Genomic DNA, 18,869 nt, shown 5'->3' with positions numbered 1-18,869 from the left:
TCTTGGCGCACATGGTGGTGTGCCCTGGCTCCACGTGGTTTCTGCGTGGTTTGCTTTCTCCTGTTTGATACCAGGGCTGCCGAGCGCTGTGGACGAAGGGACAGGGACTTTGGAGACGGGCTGGTTCCTGGCCACATCACCATTTCAGATTCTGAGCAGCTATAGACTCTTACAGCATCAGGTTCTCTGAGTAATGGGGACGGTATGTGCCTCGTGGGTTTATTGGAAGGATCAGGGACGAGGCCTTATTCTCATACAGTGTCTGTCTCCCCACCCTGCCCGCCCCCATAAAAGCTAAAGGGTAAACATCCTGGGTCTCTACTCTGCGTACTTTTAAAGCGTCTCTGCATCACCACTTTCTAGCTGGGGTGAGAACGATGAATGCGTTTGATGGATCCCTTGCACGTAGTCAGATCATGGTGCTGGCGCTCCAGTCTGGGTCTGCCTTCTGCTGTTTGGAGTTGCCAACACTGAGCTCAAAGGGGGACTTAGTAATGAGCACTCATCTAAAATATTCCCTGTTGGGGTTTGCAGGCTGCAGTGCTGGGGAATGGCTGTCTGATCTGACCGGGCCCTGTGCTCTGGAATGGCACTCTGGGGAAGGGGAGAGCCATCTCCCAAGGGGCTCGGAGGACGGAGGGAAAAGCACCTGTTGCAAGATGGCGGCTCTGCCCTTGTAGACGTGCTTATGTGGGAGGTTCTGGAGAGGCAGGGGAAGGGGTCTTCACAGGAAGGGGCTGTGGTGCCTGAGTCAGCGTCACCCTCCCCCCAGCGGGAGGGTAGGTGCTCTGTGAGACAGGGCCACAGGCAAGCCCTGTCCAGCCGACCACGTGATTTTCCCCAGTCACTGGACGTGTTGGTGCAGGGAACCAGCCCGGTGGGGGTCTGCTAGTCGTCCTCTTGCTAGAATTGGGATGTTTACGTAGAAAGTGAGTTTGAACCCTTGAACCACTCACTGGAGACGGCGCTTCGCAAGCTCCCAGTGTACTGCATGCACATGTCCCTCTGTCACGGTCTCCCTCCCGTGGAGAGTCACCCATCAACCCCTGGTAGGACTACCAACGACTTGTTCCCCTGAGACCTGAACATTACCCCCTCGTCTTCTCCCTCGGGAAGCCCTCCCCGTGTGAAGACCCTCGCAGGCCCCCCCAGGGCAGCCGGGCCCTGTCCTGGTTGCACTTCTGGGGAGGTGGTCCCTCAGCAGAGTGGGTGGGACAGGAGGAGTGGGAGCCAACTCAGATCGGGCTCCTGCCTACTTCACACTCAGACAGGGAGCCCCTCAGCCAGCTCAGGTGCCTCCTGAGTGCTTTGAGCTACTGCAGACACCATGGCTTATCCTGACAACGTGGAACCTTCTAGAAAAGTGAGGGTATATGGTGCATTTGCACCGAAATTTATTTTGGTACCCAGAGGTTGTGCAGCAGAAGTATCAGCCATCCTAGAGATGCCAGTCTGTGTTCAGGCGGCTGCACTTAGATGCTGGCCTCATCAGAGTTCTCTGGGTGGTGAGTGAGCCTTGTGATGCTGGGGGGACATTTTTTCTTTGTGAGGGAGAAGCAATTCTGCTACCGAGGCTCTGAGAGCCCCCTACCACACCCCCCACCCTTAAGGAGCTACTTAGATACTTTAGAGGAATCAGCACGTGACTATATTTTATTGACACAACGGGACACTCCTAGCCCTCGTTAGTTTTTCTGTTTTCACATTCTGCTGAGAACTGGTTGCATTGCCGTCATCGTCGTTCCCGCTATCATTTTGTAGAGGCCAACTCTTGACCACGCATGTCTCAGTGTCTCATCGTGGCATCCCGCTGAGCTCCCTCTCACAGGCTCGTCCCACGGTAAGGTGGGTGCAGAGACAACTGTCACCATGAGGTGGGGATCCAGGATAGTGGCGGGCGGGCCTTCTATTGCAGAAGAGCCCTCGTGACCAAGGCAGCCCCAGTGCGAGGCTGTCACTCACCAGGTGGCGGCCAGGTGGCCAGCCTGAGAGGTGAAGATGCTCGGGTGCACAGGAGAAGCTTCTCCTCTTCCTCTTTACCTCCTGGTGCGCCATTTGACCTGCACCAGTAAAGTATCAGCCACAGACGTGGAGCACGCACCACAGTATCCCGTGTGGGTCAGATGAGCGTATTCTGACTCCACACTTCATTTTTCCCCAAGGTGGCAGATTTATGGCCGATATATAGGTATTTCATCCCGAGCGCCCCCTCCTCTTTGCGTTCATTGGCCAACGCCAGCACCGTCCGCGGCTGTGGATGCGGTGTGCGCAGGGAGGGGCGAGAGCGCCACACTGGTCCCATGCCCTCTCCCGTTGGTCCCTGACCCATGCTGTGATGTGGATGGATGTCCAGCTCCGTGTGTGACCATGCAGGATCAAGGGGGCTTGTCTCTCAGAGCCCCACGTGTGACCGTGGCTGAGGCCTGGTGAGTTCACGGCCTGTTCTCATGCACCTCTGGGCGTGAGGTGGCTGGGCTGTCTCCCACCTCGCCCCGGGGCCGTCCTGTGAGTGACACCACGTTCTGCTGTCTCTGGGTGCAGCTCAGTTGTCTCTACGCCGCACTGCTGAACTTCACCTCCGACTGCTCCGTGCTCTCGGGGATGACCGCTTTGAGGGCCGCGTGGCAGAAGCGGTTCAGAGTCGACATGTTGGTTTTCTGCTCAATGTACAGCCTCAGTTTGTCCCTAAAGGTCTCCCCGAGAAAGCTGTAGATGAGGGGGTTCAGGCAGCTGTTGGAGAAGGCCGCGAGGTTGACGATGTGGCCCGTTAACGGGTAGGCGTGGCGGAAAGACTGTGTGCAGGGAGCGGCCCCCGGCTGCGTGTGCTGCAGCAGGTGGACGCTGATGAAGATGTTCTCCGGCAGCCAGCAGATGAAGAAGACGAGGACCACGGCGAAGATCATCCGGAGGGCTTTCTGCCTGCGGGGACGCAGGCCGCGGTGCCGGTGAGCCTTGACGAGAACCCGGACGATGAGCGAGTAGCAGAGCCCGATGATGGCGAAGGGGATGATGAACCCCAAGGTGACCTCGAGCCACTGGATCTCCTTGACGTCTGCGAAGCAGAAGCAGACCTCCTCGGTGTGCTGCAGGTGCACGGCGGTGAAGGGCACCAGGGTGGCGGAGACGGAGGCCATCCAGATGAGGCCGCAGCTCAGCCGGGCGTGCTGCTTCGTGCGGAAGAGGCCGCAGCGCATGGCCCTGGCCAGGGCAATGTAGCGGTCGAAGCTCATCCACGTGAGGAAGAAGATGCTGCTGTACATGTTGATCTGCAGGAAGAGCGACATGAAGGTGCACAGCGCGGTGATGTCGTAGTACTGCTCGTCCAGGTTGAACACCTCGATCAGCGAGTCCGCCACCAGGATGAGGTCCGCCGCCGCCAGGTTGATGAAGTACAGGTCGGGGATGGTCATCTTTTCGCGGAAGCTGATGTTCACCACCAGGATCAGGATGTTCCCCACGAAGCCGATGGGGAAGAGGAAGACGGTGTAGAGGCAGGACAGGAACAGCCCGATCACGTACTGCTGCTGCTCCGAGAGCGCGCCCGTCTGGTCCGCCCGGGCCGCGCCGGCCAGCACGCGGGACAGGTTGAGCTCTGGGGAGGCGCTGTTGTAGGCGCCGGGGTACGTCTCCATGCCAAAGACGGGCGCCGGAGGAGTCACTCCCATGTCTCCACCCCGCGCCGCTTTCAGGATTTGCCCCAAGGCCCACAGAAATCCGTTTTAAACAATAAATCCATCTTCAGAAAGAAAGGCGCTGCTCTTTGCAGCGAGCCAGACATTTGTAAAACCAGAGCTCGTCACAAGTAGCCCTTGCAACAGTTGGGTTTGTTTTGCAGAAAGTTGAGCAAACAGATGAGGTCGATGTCTGCGTGCGGAGGAGCACCCTCGCTCGCTCGTGGGCATGGCCGCTGTGCTGCCCCGCACCTGCTGCTCCCTCCCTGGGCACCTGGGAGGAGCAGAGAGAAGAGGGTTACTCACGGCTATAAGGCTTTCTCAGGGCCCATGGCCCAGAGTTGGGGGGGCACAGGGGGTGAAGGGAAGGCCAGGCCTCCAGCTTTGGTCGGCCTCGAAAGAGGGTTGTCACTGAGCTGAAGTGGAAGAATTAAGCGCACCCAGTGCCCGTTTCCTTTCCCGCGGGCTCTCCTAGGTCGGGGACCGGACAGTGAGTCATCCGCATACACAGTGGATGCCCTTTTTTTTTTGAATAGTCGAATAGCAGGCTTACGAAGTGACGTGGATGTTGGAATGGAAATCTGAGGAAAACTACTGTTTGTCGGGAGAGGAGATAAAATTTATTTCAGCAGCTGTTGGAAAGAGAAATAAGATGGGAAGGGAAAAACCCAGCTTTTTGGGAAGATAGTGGATCCAGAACACTGTGGAAATTGGAGCAGAACCTTTTCTCTTACAATAAAATAGGTAAAAGAAATCTACTTTCTTGCTAATCCTAAGTTTGGGTGCCAAAAATAAAACTGTTTTTCATAGTAAGGGATGAGCGAGAGTGAGTAAAGAATAAAAATGTTAATTGTTTTAGGAAATAATATTTAAATTTTATTCAATGTTTTGACAAATTACTGTAAAACCTAATATGTTTTTGTAACGCTGTTTGTAACCAAAAACTTGGTGACCTAGAAACGGAGTAAAGAAGATCTGGTGACTTTTGCTTCTGACAGGGTTGGCATACGTGGCAGTTCACCTACAACGTGGCTCGTCAGTGTGGCTTAATGGGGGCTTCTGGTCGTTTGCCTCATTTCTCCGTGCTCCTACAAGTTCTCTGTGGAGTCGGCCAGCGGACGTTGGACAGGGTCTGCGACATTTGGGTTGTCACAACTTGGGAGGGGTGCTCCTGGCACCGAGTGGATAGAGCCCCGGGTGCCGCTGGACATCCTACAGTGCACAGGACGGCCCCACCCAAGAGAAAGATCCGGCCCCAATGTCAGTGGTGCCGAGCTTGAGAAACCCGGAGTAAGTCAGCTTGTCACAGTAAAATGGGTTTGAATTGCTTTTCTTTTAAGAGTCTTCATTTTACTCTATGAGATCATTAGGAATCATTTTTGAAGTGTTGCCAAACCAGGCATTTATTGACTTACTGCTTGAAAATACTGCTTTAAAAAAAAGGAGAAAGATTAATCATGGCCTTGGTTCAGTTATGATTTTAAAAGTATTCAATACCCTTTGCTTAGCTGGGGTTGACAAATTAGATCTTATTAGTTATTTTGCATTCTTTATTCATCTTCAGTAGATAATCCCAATTGAACTACATAAATGTCACTGTTCTCAGATTCTGTCCAGAGTGTTTAAAGCCACTGTATTTAATTTCTTTGTAAAAACTGCTCAGACTAGTTGTTTTACCCTTTGTGGAGATTTTGGAAAGTTTTAGACTGCATTGTTAGAGGAAAGCTTAAAGATGCGGGGAGCCTGAGACGTGCTCTTGCTCTCTTCCCTGAGCCTGCTAAAATCCACACGGGTGTTTCAGCACGGCTCCTTCACTCCTTCCCGCGTCAGTGGACGCTTCGATCCTAGGCAAACACTGTTATTTTTGTAATAGTCTAATAAAAAGATACAGGACCTTAGTATGCAATTTACCACTGACGATATCCTCATGAAAGATGGCCATGAATTTATAAACATGAAGATGAGTATTAAACAGTTTGATATCATTTTGTTTCAAATTTCTGCCGCTTGTCCAGCTCTAGAAACAGCTATCAAGCATGTATCTCTGTAACGGAATATTAATCCAGCAATTACTTTCTGGGTTGGGCAAGTGTTTTCATTGATGCGGGACGGTAGTGCCGTGCCGGGGTAATCTCATTTTCTCGGAGTGAGACAGATCCTTGCTTGCACACAATCTGACATGGTACTGGATAATATTGCTTTCCGCGTGTGCTATAAAAAGAAGCTTTGTGCAAAGCCGCCCTTAATGTAGCCTCGTTGAGATTGTCAGAGCAACGTTTGGGTTTCTCACGCGGGGAGCGGTGCATGCCTCGAGTCTCGGTGCCTCTGTGCCCCCTCACCGGAGGGCCATGTTTACCTACATTATGCATGAGATGCTGCACCTTGGTGAGACTGCCGAGCTGGGTCTGCCCAGCCCAGGCCCCGTCGTGACACCAACCCAAACGCAGAACCAGGAACCCAGGACAGACTCACCTGTGCCGTGGCTGGCCACCCCCACGGGTGTCACTTCTGGGCAGCCCCCTCTCCTCTCCCTCAGAGGGCTCCTCGGCCGGCCTCAGGACCGTGCTCACAGCAGGCGGGAGGTGCGGCTGGACCCTTCCTGCGGGCCGTGGTCATTCTGCACCTCCACCCGTCGGAGAATGGAGTGGAAGCGGAGACCAGGCTGGCAGGGCTGCCCTGCGAGGGTGCCTGTCATTGTCGCTGACAAGACGGCCAGGGCGAGTTGCCCAGCAGCCAGCCGGCTTTATAGGCTTCCCTGGCCGCCCATTCGCTCTGGACTGCGCTGGGTGGCCTCCCTACAAGGCCAGTGTTAACCCTTTTTTTGCTGGCCTCTTTTCTCCCACACGGCGGCAATGAGCTCAGTCCCGCTAAGCGCTTTTATCCAGGCTCCCAGTTTACCTGCTGTTCTTCACTCACTGATACAGGTTTTTCTGAAGTTTGAAGAGATCGTAAATAGGTCTTGTTTCTCTTTTGGACACTAACCTGTCATTTGTTGAAACTTAAATATTCTGGCTTGTTTCAGTAACTGACTGGTTTAAAACCAAACCCTAAATTTCCTAAATTTAGAGAGTAGCATGTGAATTATACAGAGAGAATTTAACCCAGGAATTTCACAGACATTTGTAGAAAGAAACTTAAACCCAAGAAATAGCAGGTATTTTTGGCAAGTGAATTCAGAATCAGTCGTTTTTCTGCTCTTGTGGTAGCAGCGTCTCGGCTCTGCTGTCTCCTGGCCCTGAATCCGCTGGAGAACCTGCCTGGCGGGCGCTGGTGACTGGCCAAGGGGCCCTCCTCCCCCAGGGCCCCGCACTCCGCCTGTGCCTGCCCCGTGCCCTGTCCGTGCTCCATCCATCCGGGTAAACGTGCTCCCCAGTGCCCAGTGCCGACCGTCCAAGCGCCCCCCCTGCTGGTGGCTGGAGTTTCACCGTCAGCTTGGACAGAGGCTGGCAGAGCCGCCCCGTGAGGGCCAGAGACGTGCCCAGGCTGCGGTTCAGGTGTGTGAGGTGCGCAGGGCTGCGGCACCTGGCTGCTCTCGCCAGGTTGGGGGGTTTTCATAAACTGCACCGTTGAATGGATGGCGTACTTTTCTCTTAGTGTCTCTTTTCCTTTTTAGTTTTCTAAAGCTGTTAAGACTGAACTCTGAGTGATCTTTCTTACCAGCGAATATGCATAAAGCAGACTCCTGCCACACTGGCACCAGGGCGGCCGGCCTGCGCTCTTCACAGACGAGAAAGCTGGGTCCGGGCTTGAAACCAGGCATCTGCTGGGACGAGGGCTTGTCCGGCACCGGGTGCTCCTCGGTCACCTGGCTGCTCGCGATCAGCTCGGCTTTCCCGAAAGCTTCCTGTCCTGTGACAAGCCCATGCGGGCGGGCTTGAAGGCGTTCTGAAGGATACTAATTTAGCACCTTTCAGATACATTATTTGGGAAATATACACGTACTTTTCAACCGAGAATACTGTGTTAAATTTTTTATGGAAAAAATACTAACATTCAGAGTTCTTTCCAGCTGTAGAATCCAGCCATGATTCTAATATCTTGGCTTCTTAAAATTTTGAATGACTTGATAACATAAACTAGGCCGATTTGATTTTAGACGTATTTTTGGCCAGCGGCAAAGTCGAGATGGTTTCAGTACTAAAAATGCCTGAGACACCATTTTGAAAGAAATGAGTCATGAGAAAGTACAGCTTCCTCTGGAGTTAAATAAATAAATAAAAATAAAAATCCAAACCTTGAAATAGCCAAGGCATGTCACTTAAAAATAGCCTCTCCCTGCTCACACAAACCCGCAGCCTGCAGGCTCCGCCTCGCGCCAGGAGGAGAGGAAGAGCGGGCAGCAGCCGCACCTGTGCATTTTCCGCTGCGTTTGCTCTGGGACAGCTGGTCCCGTGGCTGGCGTGGCGATTTGGTGCTTAAGGCTTGGAATCAGAGCTGATGGGGCTGCAGGACTGTGGGGCCCCCCCCATCCCTTTAGAGCCCCGGGTGGTTAAGTGGGTCGTCCACCCTCGCACAACTAGTTAGTGTAGTTAGCATAAGGGGCAGGACCCGATCTTAGGAATTTCAGCCACTGAGCCCTTGTTCACGTTGCTGTGGGTAGAGGATGAGAGGATCTTGTGGAAGCTTCTATAAGGAATGAAGACCTTCTGTCAGTTTTAAAATCCAAACGTGAATGAGCGCTTGCTCCACGCTAGGCCCTGTGCCGGGTGGTCACATCCACTGTCTCCGGTCGTCCTCTGTGGGACGCTGGCGGGTCGAGGCTGCTCTCGTCCCATTTCACTGATGAGAAGGCCGAGCTCGGAGAGTTTCACCCAGGCCTCAGAGCTGGAACTTGGCCCGGTCGGACCCACTGAAGCCCGGGGTTCTGGTCTCCCGCAGCCCCCTCCTACCGAGTTTTCCATTAGGGAAACGGGTTTAAGTGTTCAGAGATGACCACGCCGCGCCTGCCCTCCAGCATTCGATGCACGCTCGCCCTCACTCACCCTGGGGTATTTATGACACCATAAAGGAGCAGTCCCCGTGGTTTCCTGGGTGTTGACTTTTGCACAGCTGGGCTCCTCTTAGCTGTTGCCAGGAGCTTTCCGGACATTTCCTCTAATTCTTTGAGAGTGATGTGCCAGTGGCAACCAGAACGCAGTGCGTGTGGCTCACAGAAGTGCAGGCGGATGGCGCACACCGAGTTCTGCCCTCGGGAGGGGTCATCAAGTTCCTGGGGTGTGTTTATGGGCGGAATGTTCTAGAACGCCAGGCTGAAGATCTGGGTCCTTGTCCCAGCCTCACCTTAAGTGATTCCCAAGCTGTGTCTTCAGAGAGAGGTGAGGAGCCACAGGAAGTGACGTCTCCCTCCCTCTCTTCCTCCAGTCAGTTCTGATTTGTCTTTTTAAAGTTGAGGTTTCATGTACGCTTCTTTCTGGATTAGAATGTCCTCCTGCTGCTGGAAGCCAAAGGCCTGTATGTTCTCGTTCTCTGTTGGCTCCAGATCTTTCTCTTAGCTCTGTCCTTGAAAAGCTCCAGTTCTCAGTGTGTCCTAACTGTCACCGGATGAGGGGTAAATGGACGACACTCACATGGTGCGTCTGGAAGCTGCCCGGGCCCCATAGGGCCTACCTTGGGGCTACTACAGGGCTGACCACAGAGCCTACCTCAGGGGCTCCCACAGGAGCTGCCACAGGGGCTACCTCAGGGGCTGCCTCAGGGGCTCCCACAGGGCCAGCCAAAGGGCCTGACCAGAGGGGCTGCCACAGGGGCTCCCACAGGGCCGGCCAAAGGGGCTGACCAGAGGGGCTGCTACAGGGGCTGCCACAGGGGCTCCCACAGGGCCTATCTCAGAGCTTACCTCAGGGGCTGTCACAGGGGCTGCCGCAGGCCCCTACCCCAGAGCCTACTGCAGGGGCTGGTGGTTTGGGGTCTGGGGACCTTTTTCTAGCCATCTGATTTCCTCACTCCTCCACCCTGATCAGAGCCTGGCCTTTTAATGTCTCATGTTGGGTCCCTTTATAAGCTTTTGTTTAAAGAAAGCTCCTACTGCTGAAAAGAAAAAGTTAGAGAACCACCAATTTACATTCTTATGGTTTGGTGTCTAAAATTACTCCTTCAGCTGAAATACTTAGAAACCTAGTGGCATCCAATTCTCTGGGCTCATCCTGTGTATTTGCTGTCCCAGTCCTGGGGACAGCCATTTCTCCAAGGAGCTCTGAGCACACATGAACTTTTAATCCCCTCATTGAGTTCTGAAGCTAACAAGCCTTTGGGATCTACTATTGTGTATTTATAAATTAATTTAGTTCCTTCCACTTGTGACCATGCATGAGTAACACAAGGGAACTTGTACTCCTGCCATGAACCATAAAATGTAGGAAACAACGGTTTTCTGACATTAGGAGAATATGTGGAGCAGAACTATGACCTCCAAGAGAAGGGAAGACACACCGTGAGCCCCGTGTTCACCCTGGCTCCTCTCTGGAGGCGTTGGGGTGCCGAGCAGTGCAGGATGGTCTGGCTGTGTTGAGGGGGCAGAGGTTGGGTTTCTGGGAGGCTGAGGGAGCTGGAATTGGCAGGTACCGTACACGTCAAGAAAGAGCTCTGCGGTCTGGGTAGCGGTCCCCTGGAATCTCTGTCTGAATCCGTGCGCACGTAGTGTGAGGTTTCTCAAGGCCGAGCTGAGAACACCCACGGGCTGGCTATAAGCTGAACAATTCCTAGAGCTTATGTGGGGCTGGTCAGTGTTCTAATTCTGCCCAGACTACAGAGATGTCTTTGAACATTTATGACAATGAGTAGAGACCCCAGCATGGGACCCCTGAGTATTTGGGCTACTCCTGACTCCTACTAGCAAAGCTAAAAAGCACCTCTCCCAAGAATCCTACTGAACTGTGAGTATAGTAACCTGTCTGCCCAAGTAAGCTTCAATACCCGTGTAAAGAAGACGCTTAGTTCACTCAACAAAGGAAATTCACCATGTCCAGCGTCTAATAAAAAATTACCATATTGTGTGAAGAAGCAGCCCTAACATGTCAGCCCTGATGCTGTTTATGCTGCTGGATCATTGCCGGAGGGAGGGAGCGCTCCTTCCACACACCCTCAGCTTCGTCGTTCGTGTTCCTGCTGCACCACAGTGGGCGTGCTGTGAGCACCTCTTCTTGCACGTGGTCCGTAATAAGGGTTTATGGATGTGTGAGTAAACGAAGCAGAAGAAACAGAAGGGGAGTTTGGGGAAAGCATTTAACATTTTAATGTTATATTACAGAAGCTGCTTAACTGTATAAGACCCAAATCCTCTTTCTTCCAAAAAAAAGTGATGAAAATACATAAACATTGAGAAGATAAACTCACAAAAACCATGTTTTTGTTCTTTAGTTTACAGGTTAACATTAGCATATTCATTAAAATAGAAGCTATCCAGACGAGGACTATCATTCAGCACTAAAAAGAAATGAGGGATCAAGCCGTGAAATGACATGGGGGAACATTAAATGCACATCACTAAGTGATAGAAGCCAGTCTGAAAAGGATATGTGCTATACGATTCTTTCCATATGAGCTTCTGGAAAGGACAGAACTATGGGGACAGTCAAAGATCAGCGTTTGCCGAGGGTCTCGGGGGGAGGATGGCTAGGCGGAGCACAGAGCATTTTTGGGGCGGTGAATACTCTGTGTGAGATGATAATGGTGGGTATGTGTCACTATAAAGTTGTCTAAACCTGTAGAATGTGCAACACCGAGTGTGAGCCCTGATGTGAATGGTGGACTCTGGGTCACAGTGATGAGTCCATGCAGTTTATCGACTGTGACAAATGCACCACGTGGTGGGGATGTCCACGGGGGGAGGCTGTGCATGTGGGGGCAGGGGGCTTATGGGGTGTCTCTTCATTTGTCTTAATTTTGTTGTGAACCTAAAACGGCTCTAAAAAAGTAAAGTCTTGATTAAAAAAAAAAAAAGTCAGAGCTATCAGAGGTGTAGGTTTCACAACGCCAGAGAGACGCTTTTCCTTTGCATCTCTCCCTTCTCTATTCAACCAAGAAAATCTTAATATAAATCCAGCAAGGATGAGGACTGTGAACTTTGGAATAAGATTTGTTACTGTAGCTTGTACTTTTATATTTCACACGTTACTAGCCTTTCTGCAGATATCGTCAAATGGAAGAGGAGGCTTTTGAAACGCCGAGCTTTTCGCTGACCTACCTGGGGCTCCTTGGGATGGGCACCAACTACCTGCCAGGGCACAGGGAGCAAAAAGCGCTTGGTGGCACTGTTATCACTGGGCGTACACCAATGATTTTAGGGCTTTTAAGCTTGTAGGTGATATTCTCAGACCTCCAATGGTGATAAATTTAAAAAGACAAAACAAACCTTTGTTCTTGGCAAGATTTGTGTGGCCCGAACTTTCTGGCTGTGTTGAAGGTTAACCAGCTACGACCATTGAGGACCAGACTGTAATATGGTCAGAAAGTTATGTGAAGAATGTCTCTGTTTTCAAGATCCCCTCTTTGTCATTTGGTTGGGGTAGGGGTGGAGAGAGATGGCAGCTCGCAGACAGCCGAGGTGTGCAATCCCCCTCACAGTTCAGACCATCGCAGCCGGACCAGGTCTGCGTGGGGCCAGCTTCTGCGCCCACGTCAACCGCATCCCTGCCTTGCAGCGTTTCCTTTAGGTGTGAGTGTTGGGGGCCAAGGGGTCGTGCTTGGGCATAAATTGAGTGACTGCCAGAAGGCTGGTGTTTAATAAGCACCTTCCAACAGTCATTCCTGCTGCTGGCTCTCCCTGAGCGGGCTGGAGTTTCACAGATGGACGGTGTTCCCTAACCGCCGGGGAGACTCCCTCACCTGCCCGTCTGGCTCTTTCCAGCAGACCGGGGCCCCGACTTAACTCCCCACCCTCTTTAAGGAGAAGCTGTTGCTGGCCTCACCCCTCCTGCATCTGTGCGTGAGGCGTGCTGGGATGGAGAGCAGCACAAGCCTGCAGGGCTTGTGGAGGAAGAGGGTGGCCAGGGAGTTCACACAGCTCTCGCCAAACAGGACCAGCTCCGCCAGGTTCATGAGGAGCTCATCCCTGGGCAAGCCGATGTCCCTCTGCAGCTTCAGCCTGGCCCGCTGCAGGAGCGCCATGTTGTAGAGGAGCCGGCAGACAAACATGATCAGGGCGATGGCCAGGACGACGAGGTGAGCAGAGGCCGTGTCCCTCTGGGGAGGAGCTGCCCGCCAGGCCAGCTGGACGATGAGCAGGATGAAGAACGCCAGCTTCAGGACAAGGGCGACCCCGAAGCCCAGGCTGACCTTCACGATTTCATACTCGGGCCAGGCGGTCAGCGGGTCCACCTGGCACAGGGTGGTTTTGTCCAGCTCCCTGGACGTGCCCAGCAGGGCCACCACTCCCAGGGAGCTGCAGAAGGCACAGCCCCCGAGGGCAGCCAGCCCTGCCGCAGGCCTCTGGGCCCCGCTGGTGGCCGCACGCAGACAAGATGAGGGGCCCTGCAGCAGGAATGCAAAGAGCATGGCCAGCTGCACGTACTGGGCATTGAAGTAGCAGACGTTGGCCAGAAAGGAGAGGACGGCGCAGCTCAGGTTGGTTGTGGCCAGGTAGTCGGGCCGGCTGATGGCGGTGAGCGAGAGCAGTGTCACCAGCATGTTGGTGACGGTGAGGTCTGAGAGGAACATGTCCAGGCCCCCCAGCCTGGCACGGCCCCGTAGGAAGGTGGTCAGGTTGAACAGCCCAGTCACCAGGCTCACCGGGACGAACAGAGCCACGTAGACGTGCACACACCGGGAGACGACGCTCTGCGAAGCTATGACGTCTTCAATGGCCGTGGAGACGCGGCTCGGGTACTGTATCCAGGACATGTTGTGGGAGCTCATCTTGGGCAGCGTCCAGCCTGTAAGAGAAGCACACCCCGCAGCGTTACGTGGGGTCACTCGTCAGGGCACGGAGAGGACGGCCCCGGCAGGAGGGGCAACGTTTCCCAGCCCAGTGCCCCTAAGCGAGGGATGCTCTGGGAGCTCTGGGAGGAAGATTTCTGCGTCCAACGTGATTCCCACCAAGAGCGAGCGGGCACAGGAATTGGTGTTGACAGCTGGTTTCCCTGTGGTGGGTTTTGGGACGAACTGAGGTGGGTGCCACTGGAGCAGGGGGCCCAGGTGCCTGTGAGATTGGGGGGAGGGGCACAAGGGCACCCCCCTCACTCCTCGCCCCACACCAAAGTGAACCTTGTCGCTCGTAAAGGAAACGGGTCTTCTGAGTGCGCCACGTCCCAGTCCCGCTCTCTGAGGCGTGTGAACCGGAGGCCTTTATCTCCCCGAAGAGGAGTCGGTGAAGGCTTTCCAGGGACTGGAGTTCCGGATCTGAGCCCACCCCGGTGCCTCCTGCTCCTGCCCTCGTGGAGGAACGGCCAGACCGCGTTGCCTGGGGGCCAGCAGCTGAGCTGGCACGTGTCCTCTGGCTTTTGGACCCAAGAAATTCTGACCATTCTGGCCTCTGTGAGGGACTCTGCTCTCAAAGCAGACTCTAGGGGCTGGAGCAGCGGGTGCCTGGGTGCTGCCCCGACAGGATGCCCCCACCGGGCTGGTTTATTGCAGGGGCTGAGCGGTAAGGTCCTGCGGCCAGGGCACGGCTTTAAATAACAACGCGACAGACTCAGCCCTCCTCGGCAGCTTTTGTCATGGAAATAATTTCATTTCCATATAAACGTCCCTTCCCTCTTAAATTTTAACTAAATAGCAGATGAGGCTAGAAGATAGCATTGCTGTTTATTCAAAGGAAATTGAAGGCAATAAAATGGGAAACTTAATTTTCCTGGAATGCTCAAAGGTGGGCCTAGCTCCTCTGCCCATTTTCATTTTCTCTGAGGGGGCAGCCATAGGCCACGGTCTGCGATGGGGCGCAGGGGTCCCTCCATGTGAGGCCATGTGTGGGTTGGAGCGTGTCCTTGCTTGGGCCAGGCTGGCAGTCACTTAGAAGTAGAGAGCAAAGTGATGGCCTTTCTTCCCGAAGTGACATCTTCCCGAATTGTTGACCCTGTGTCCCCCAGACTTTGCGTGTGGAAATGTGTATTCTACACACATGTTGTCTAGCCTGTGGGATCTTTGCATCTGTGGATTTGTTGTTGACTTTTCTCCCTGTGGCACAGATGCCTTCAGTGCCTGCACACGCCCCATGCACGCACCTTTCTCGTTCGTGTGCACACCGTACACTGGCATGCACCCTACAGATGTTGCGTACCATGTATTTGCCTCGGCATGCGTGCTTTACTTGGGTGCACAGACGGCTCTGCCTCGTCCTAACCCTCTCTCCATCCCACAGGCCTGCCGAGGGGGTGGGCACCCCCATTCTCCAGGCACGGCTCTGCCTTTCTTGGTTCGAGAGACACATGGTGAATGGTGATGTTTTCCATCTGCTGGTGCTTAAGGTGATTTGTGACTCCCAGGACACTGGGTGACATCGAAATTAAGAAGAGTGGCCAGAGCAAGAGGAAGTGATTTGGAATGTTTCTTTAATTAAGGCAAATCAGAAAGAAGAGCTTGTGAACATTGACCACAGGTCAGAAAAAGCACCACGCCTTCCTGGTATCCAGTCCCTGCAGCTGGCCAGTGCTCCAGGCACTTTCTGGGGCATATGGCATCCTTGCTGGTCGTGTTTGGGGCGTTCATGGTCAGGGGTCACCTGACCCTGACCCAGATCCTTATCTGATTTGGTGGCCGGTCTCTGGGTCACCAGCCGGGTGGAAGGAGGGCATGTGTCTGGTGCTGGCCCTGAGGGGGCATCCTGGGCTCCTTGCTGGCTGCTGGCTGGAAGGCCTGTCGAGGCTCCCTGCCTCTCCTCCGCCTTTCTGCAGAGGGAAGGGCCTCCTCGTCTGGGTGAAGGGGCGTTCTGGCCTCCTCTCCTTCCTCTCTTCCCCATGGGGTGAGCTGTCTGCCAAGAGGCCATGTGCCTGTGGGCCACAGACAGGAGTAGTTCTGGCGCCGACACTTGCTTGTTGTGTGCGGGCTGCCTAAAATCTCGGGTCTCAGCGTCCCCTGCTGTACGACAGGCACCCCCAGCCACTTCCCAGGCCTTGGAACGTTCAAGGAAAGGACAGCCACACAGAAACCCTCACCCAGGTGGGCGCCAGGCACGGTAGGCTGGGACTGGTTACGTCCCAGTAGCACGCAAGGCCAGGCTTCTGTTCTCTCCGTGCTGCGCCGGGCCCTCGTGCAGTTAACCCAGGTTTTGAGCTCTGATCCTTTTGCCCCCAGGCTGTGTGAGCAAAAGGTGGAATTCGTGGCCTCAAATACCGTGCAAACCCACACAGGTTCCCCTCCCTGCACCTGCCTGTGCCTCCAGAATCGGGCCAGGAATGAGGTGTCCCGGCAGGGGAGAGCTGACGTGCTCCTGAATCCCCAGTCTTAGGAGGCGAGTCTGGGGAAGAGTTGGCAGGCTCACTCGTCTGCCCCCTCTGGGTCTGAGGGGCACCGAGCCCTCCTCCAGTGGTGTCCCTGGGCACACACCCCACTTACTGGGCCTCACTCACCCCAACCCCTCCTAGGAGCCCAAGGTGACACCGGGGTCTGGGTTTGGTCGCTGTCACGTCTGCTGTGCTGGACCACCTCTCTCCTCACCACCGCTTTTGGGTTTTATTTGGAAGGATAAAATAACGAAACATGGAAGACATTTCCTCAAAATTGTGCACGATTCCAGCTCTTCCCCCAGCCGCCACCACCATGCCCAGCTCCCTTATATCCCGGGCTCCTCTTTGGTCTTGTCAGTCTCCCTCCTACCCCTAAAAGCGAGGGGCCAGTGCACAGAGAAGAGATGCAGACGAGCTGAGTGGCCAGGGCCCCGGCTGGAAGGTCGTCCCCACTTACTCAGGCCTCACACGTGCCCACGCTGTTCGAGGCACTTTCCATGTGACCATTTGCTCCAGCCTCACAGCTGTCCACACGAGGCAGGACAGTTACGACCCCTCTTTACAGCTGCAGTGACCACGTCACAGAGGAAGTCCTTTGCTCGGTCACACACTGTTGACGATGGCATCGAGATCTGAACCTAGGCAGCTTGGCCCAAGAACCTGTACGTTTTTAAAAACCTACATGCAGTGGGGTTTGCACCTCTGATCAGGTGAACACGACCACGCACAGGACCCCAAAATTCCCTTGTGTGGGTCCTTGGTGGGGAGCCCCGCCCTCCACCCCAGCCCCTCAGCCCCTGCCCTGCTCTGCATTTGGACTCTTCCGGAACATCCCGGGAGTGGCATCCATGTGCGCAGCACCGTCGGAGTCTGGCTGTTCTCTTGGCCTGATGCGTCGAGACTCAGTGCGATGTCGTGGTCAGCTCGTCCCCTTTGCACTGAGCAGAACCGACTGTGGACACACCGCCGCGGTCTGTCGATTGACCTTTTGAGGGAGGTTGGGTCGTCTCCAGGCTCTGGCTGTTGTGCGTGAAGCTGCCTTAAACGTTGCACGCAGGTTTTGTATGAGGGTAAAGTTCCTCTCTCTGGGGTGAGTGCCTCGCAGCACACTTGCTGGTTCTGCCCTGAGAGTGCGTGTGACACTGTGTCAAGCTGTTCCCCCATGGCCGTGCCGCCAGCCTTCCTGCCGGAACCTGCTCGTGTAACGCAGTGCTGCAGGCCCAGCAGAAGAGGTTCAGAACCCCTGGGAGGATGGACCGACCCTCCATGGCCGACCCCCTTGCTGGATCTCCTGGCCAGTTTCAGGCCGAGAGCCGGACCCTTTCCTGAGCCGCGCAGAGGGCTGCCAAGGCCCTGCTCTGGGGTCCCCTGGGAGCTCCCCAAGGCCAGAGCCTTGAGAATGTTGTGCTCTTTACAGCAGCTCTTGGCTGCAGCTCCTTAAATAGCCTTTCAGAAGGGTTCTGGGGAGCAGGGGCCCCACCTCACCAGGGACTGCTTCCCCAGAGTTAGAAGGTGGCCCGGCCCAACCGTGAGGGCGAGGGAGTTGCATCGGCACAGGAAGTGCTGGCTCCCTGCCTCCTCCGTGGGCCCCCGTTCCTCCCCAGGGGGCTCTGGGTGGTCCTCCTGGCCTTTGGGTCCCTCTCAGCCCCCAGGTCCGGGCCCTGCTCCCTCGGGCCCTTCCCTGGGCAGCTACCCCCTCATGACTGATCACTTCCTGTTACAGACCTGTTTTCACACAGTCGGGACTTCAGTCCCGTGGGAGTCCTGCTGATCCTCTTAGCCCTTGGTTATTGAGTGTTTCCTGTGCTTCTGCCTGGTTTTATTGTCATCTTAATGGATGAGTAACCACCACAGGACTGTGACAGTAATTTACTAACCATCCCCCACGGTGGACATTTAAGTTGTTTGTGAATTTTTGCTATTGGGGTCCTTTCCCATCCTGGGCCTCACCCCAGAAAGGCTCTCGAGTTCTTTTTCTGCACAAGAAGGGCATAAACCTTTGAAGTCAGGATTCTCCCAGGTGACCCTGCGTGTCCTCAGCTTGCCTGGGTGGGCACGTTGTCACCTTCAGGCCCGCAGTCCCATTGGTCTCAGATTCGACTCTTTTAGGAATTGTCATTCTGAGCTCCATTGTCTAGAGATTATAGATGCTCAGCACACAGTCTGGCTGTGATTGTTGCTTCAGCACCAATTCACAGTGTTAAAGGCAGACGAGGATGCGGTGACCGCATTAGACACTCTGTATTAACCCAGTGGCGGGAAAGTGGGCCGGGGCTGAGTTACTGGGCGAGCACCGTCAACGGCCTTCTGTCCGGGGCCCTGGAGAGAGCCCTCCCTCTGTCTTCCCGGGCACCAGCCCCTTGTCCCTGGGGCCAGCGCCGCCCTTCCTTGAGCCCTCTGGCAGGGATCAGCTTTCTTATGCCTCTGCTGTTGACTGCATAAACGTTTCCATTCAGTCCCCTGTGGTCCCTGCAGACCGGGAGCCAAGTGGCAGGGTGAGTCACCGTGTCAGCCCGTACATGGCGGGCCCCGGCCGTCCAGCCCTGGCCAGCTTTACGGTGGTGGGCACGAACTTGCAGGGGTGCAGGGCGTGGGGTGTGGTCTGGGACTGAGGGCAAGGTGGCATGTGGGAGCCAGCCCCAGGGCTGTCCTTGACCCTCATGTGGGGCCTGGGCAGGGGAGGGAGCACGGCAGGCAGCACGGCCCTCTGCCTGTTCGCGCTGCTTCTGCAGAGACGTGGTGTCCAGCACCATCCCTGCTGGCTGCCCTCAGACTCAGCCCCAGCAGCTGTGCTTTAGGGGCAGGGGGTAACCTCACTGAA

At 54.8% G+C, this 18,869-nt stretch overlaps 2 protein-coding genes across 3 annotated transcripts in view; one reads left to right on the top strand and one right to left on the bottom strand.

Annotated features, from left to right (window-relative positions):
• C7H7orf50 (chromosome 7 C7orf50 homolog) overlaps nucleotides 1-18,869 on the top strand; it is a 148,345-nt gene that overhangs the window by 50,697 nt on the left and 78,779 nt on the right. The window lies entirely within an intron of this gene.
• On the bottom strand, nucleotides 1,613-6,376 carry GPER1 (G protein-coupled estrogen receptor 1). The gene is made up of 2 exons (XM_046665784.1): nucleotides 6,144-6,376; nucleotides 1,613-3,945 (listed from the first exon to the last, which is right to left on the bottom strand). The coding sequence occupies exon 2, from the start codon at nucleotides 3,663-3,665 to the stop codon at nucleotides 2,553-2,555; it is 1,113 nt and encodes a 370-aa protein (XP_046521740.1). The 5' UTR covers nucleotides 3,666-3,945; nucleotides 6,144-6,376; the 3' UTR covers nucleotides 1,613-2,552.

Source organism: Equus quagga, chromosome 7, assembly GCF_021613505.1.
Source record: "Equus quagga isolate Etosha38 chromosome 7, UCLA_HA_Equagga_1.0, whole genome shotgun sequence".
Lineage (NCBI taxonomy): Eukaryota > Metazoa > Chordata > Mammalia > Perissodactyla > Equidae > Equus > Equus quagga.
Note: the sequence above shows the minus strand (reverse complement) of the source record. Positions and strands in the feature narration are given on the sequence as shown.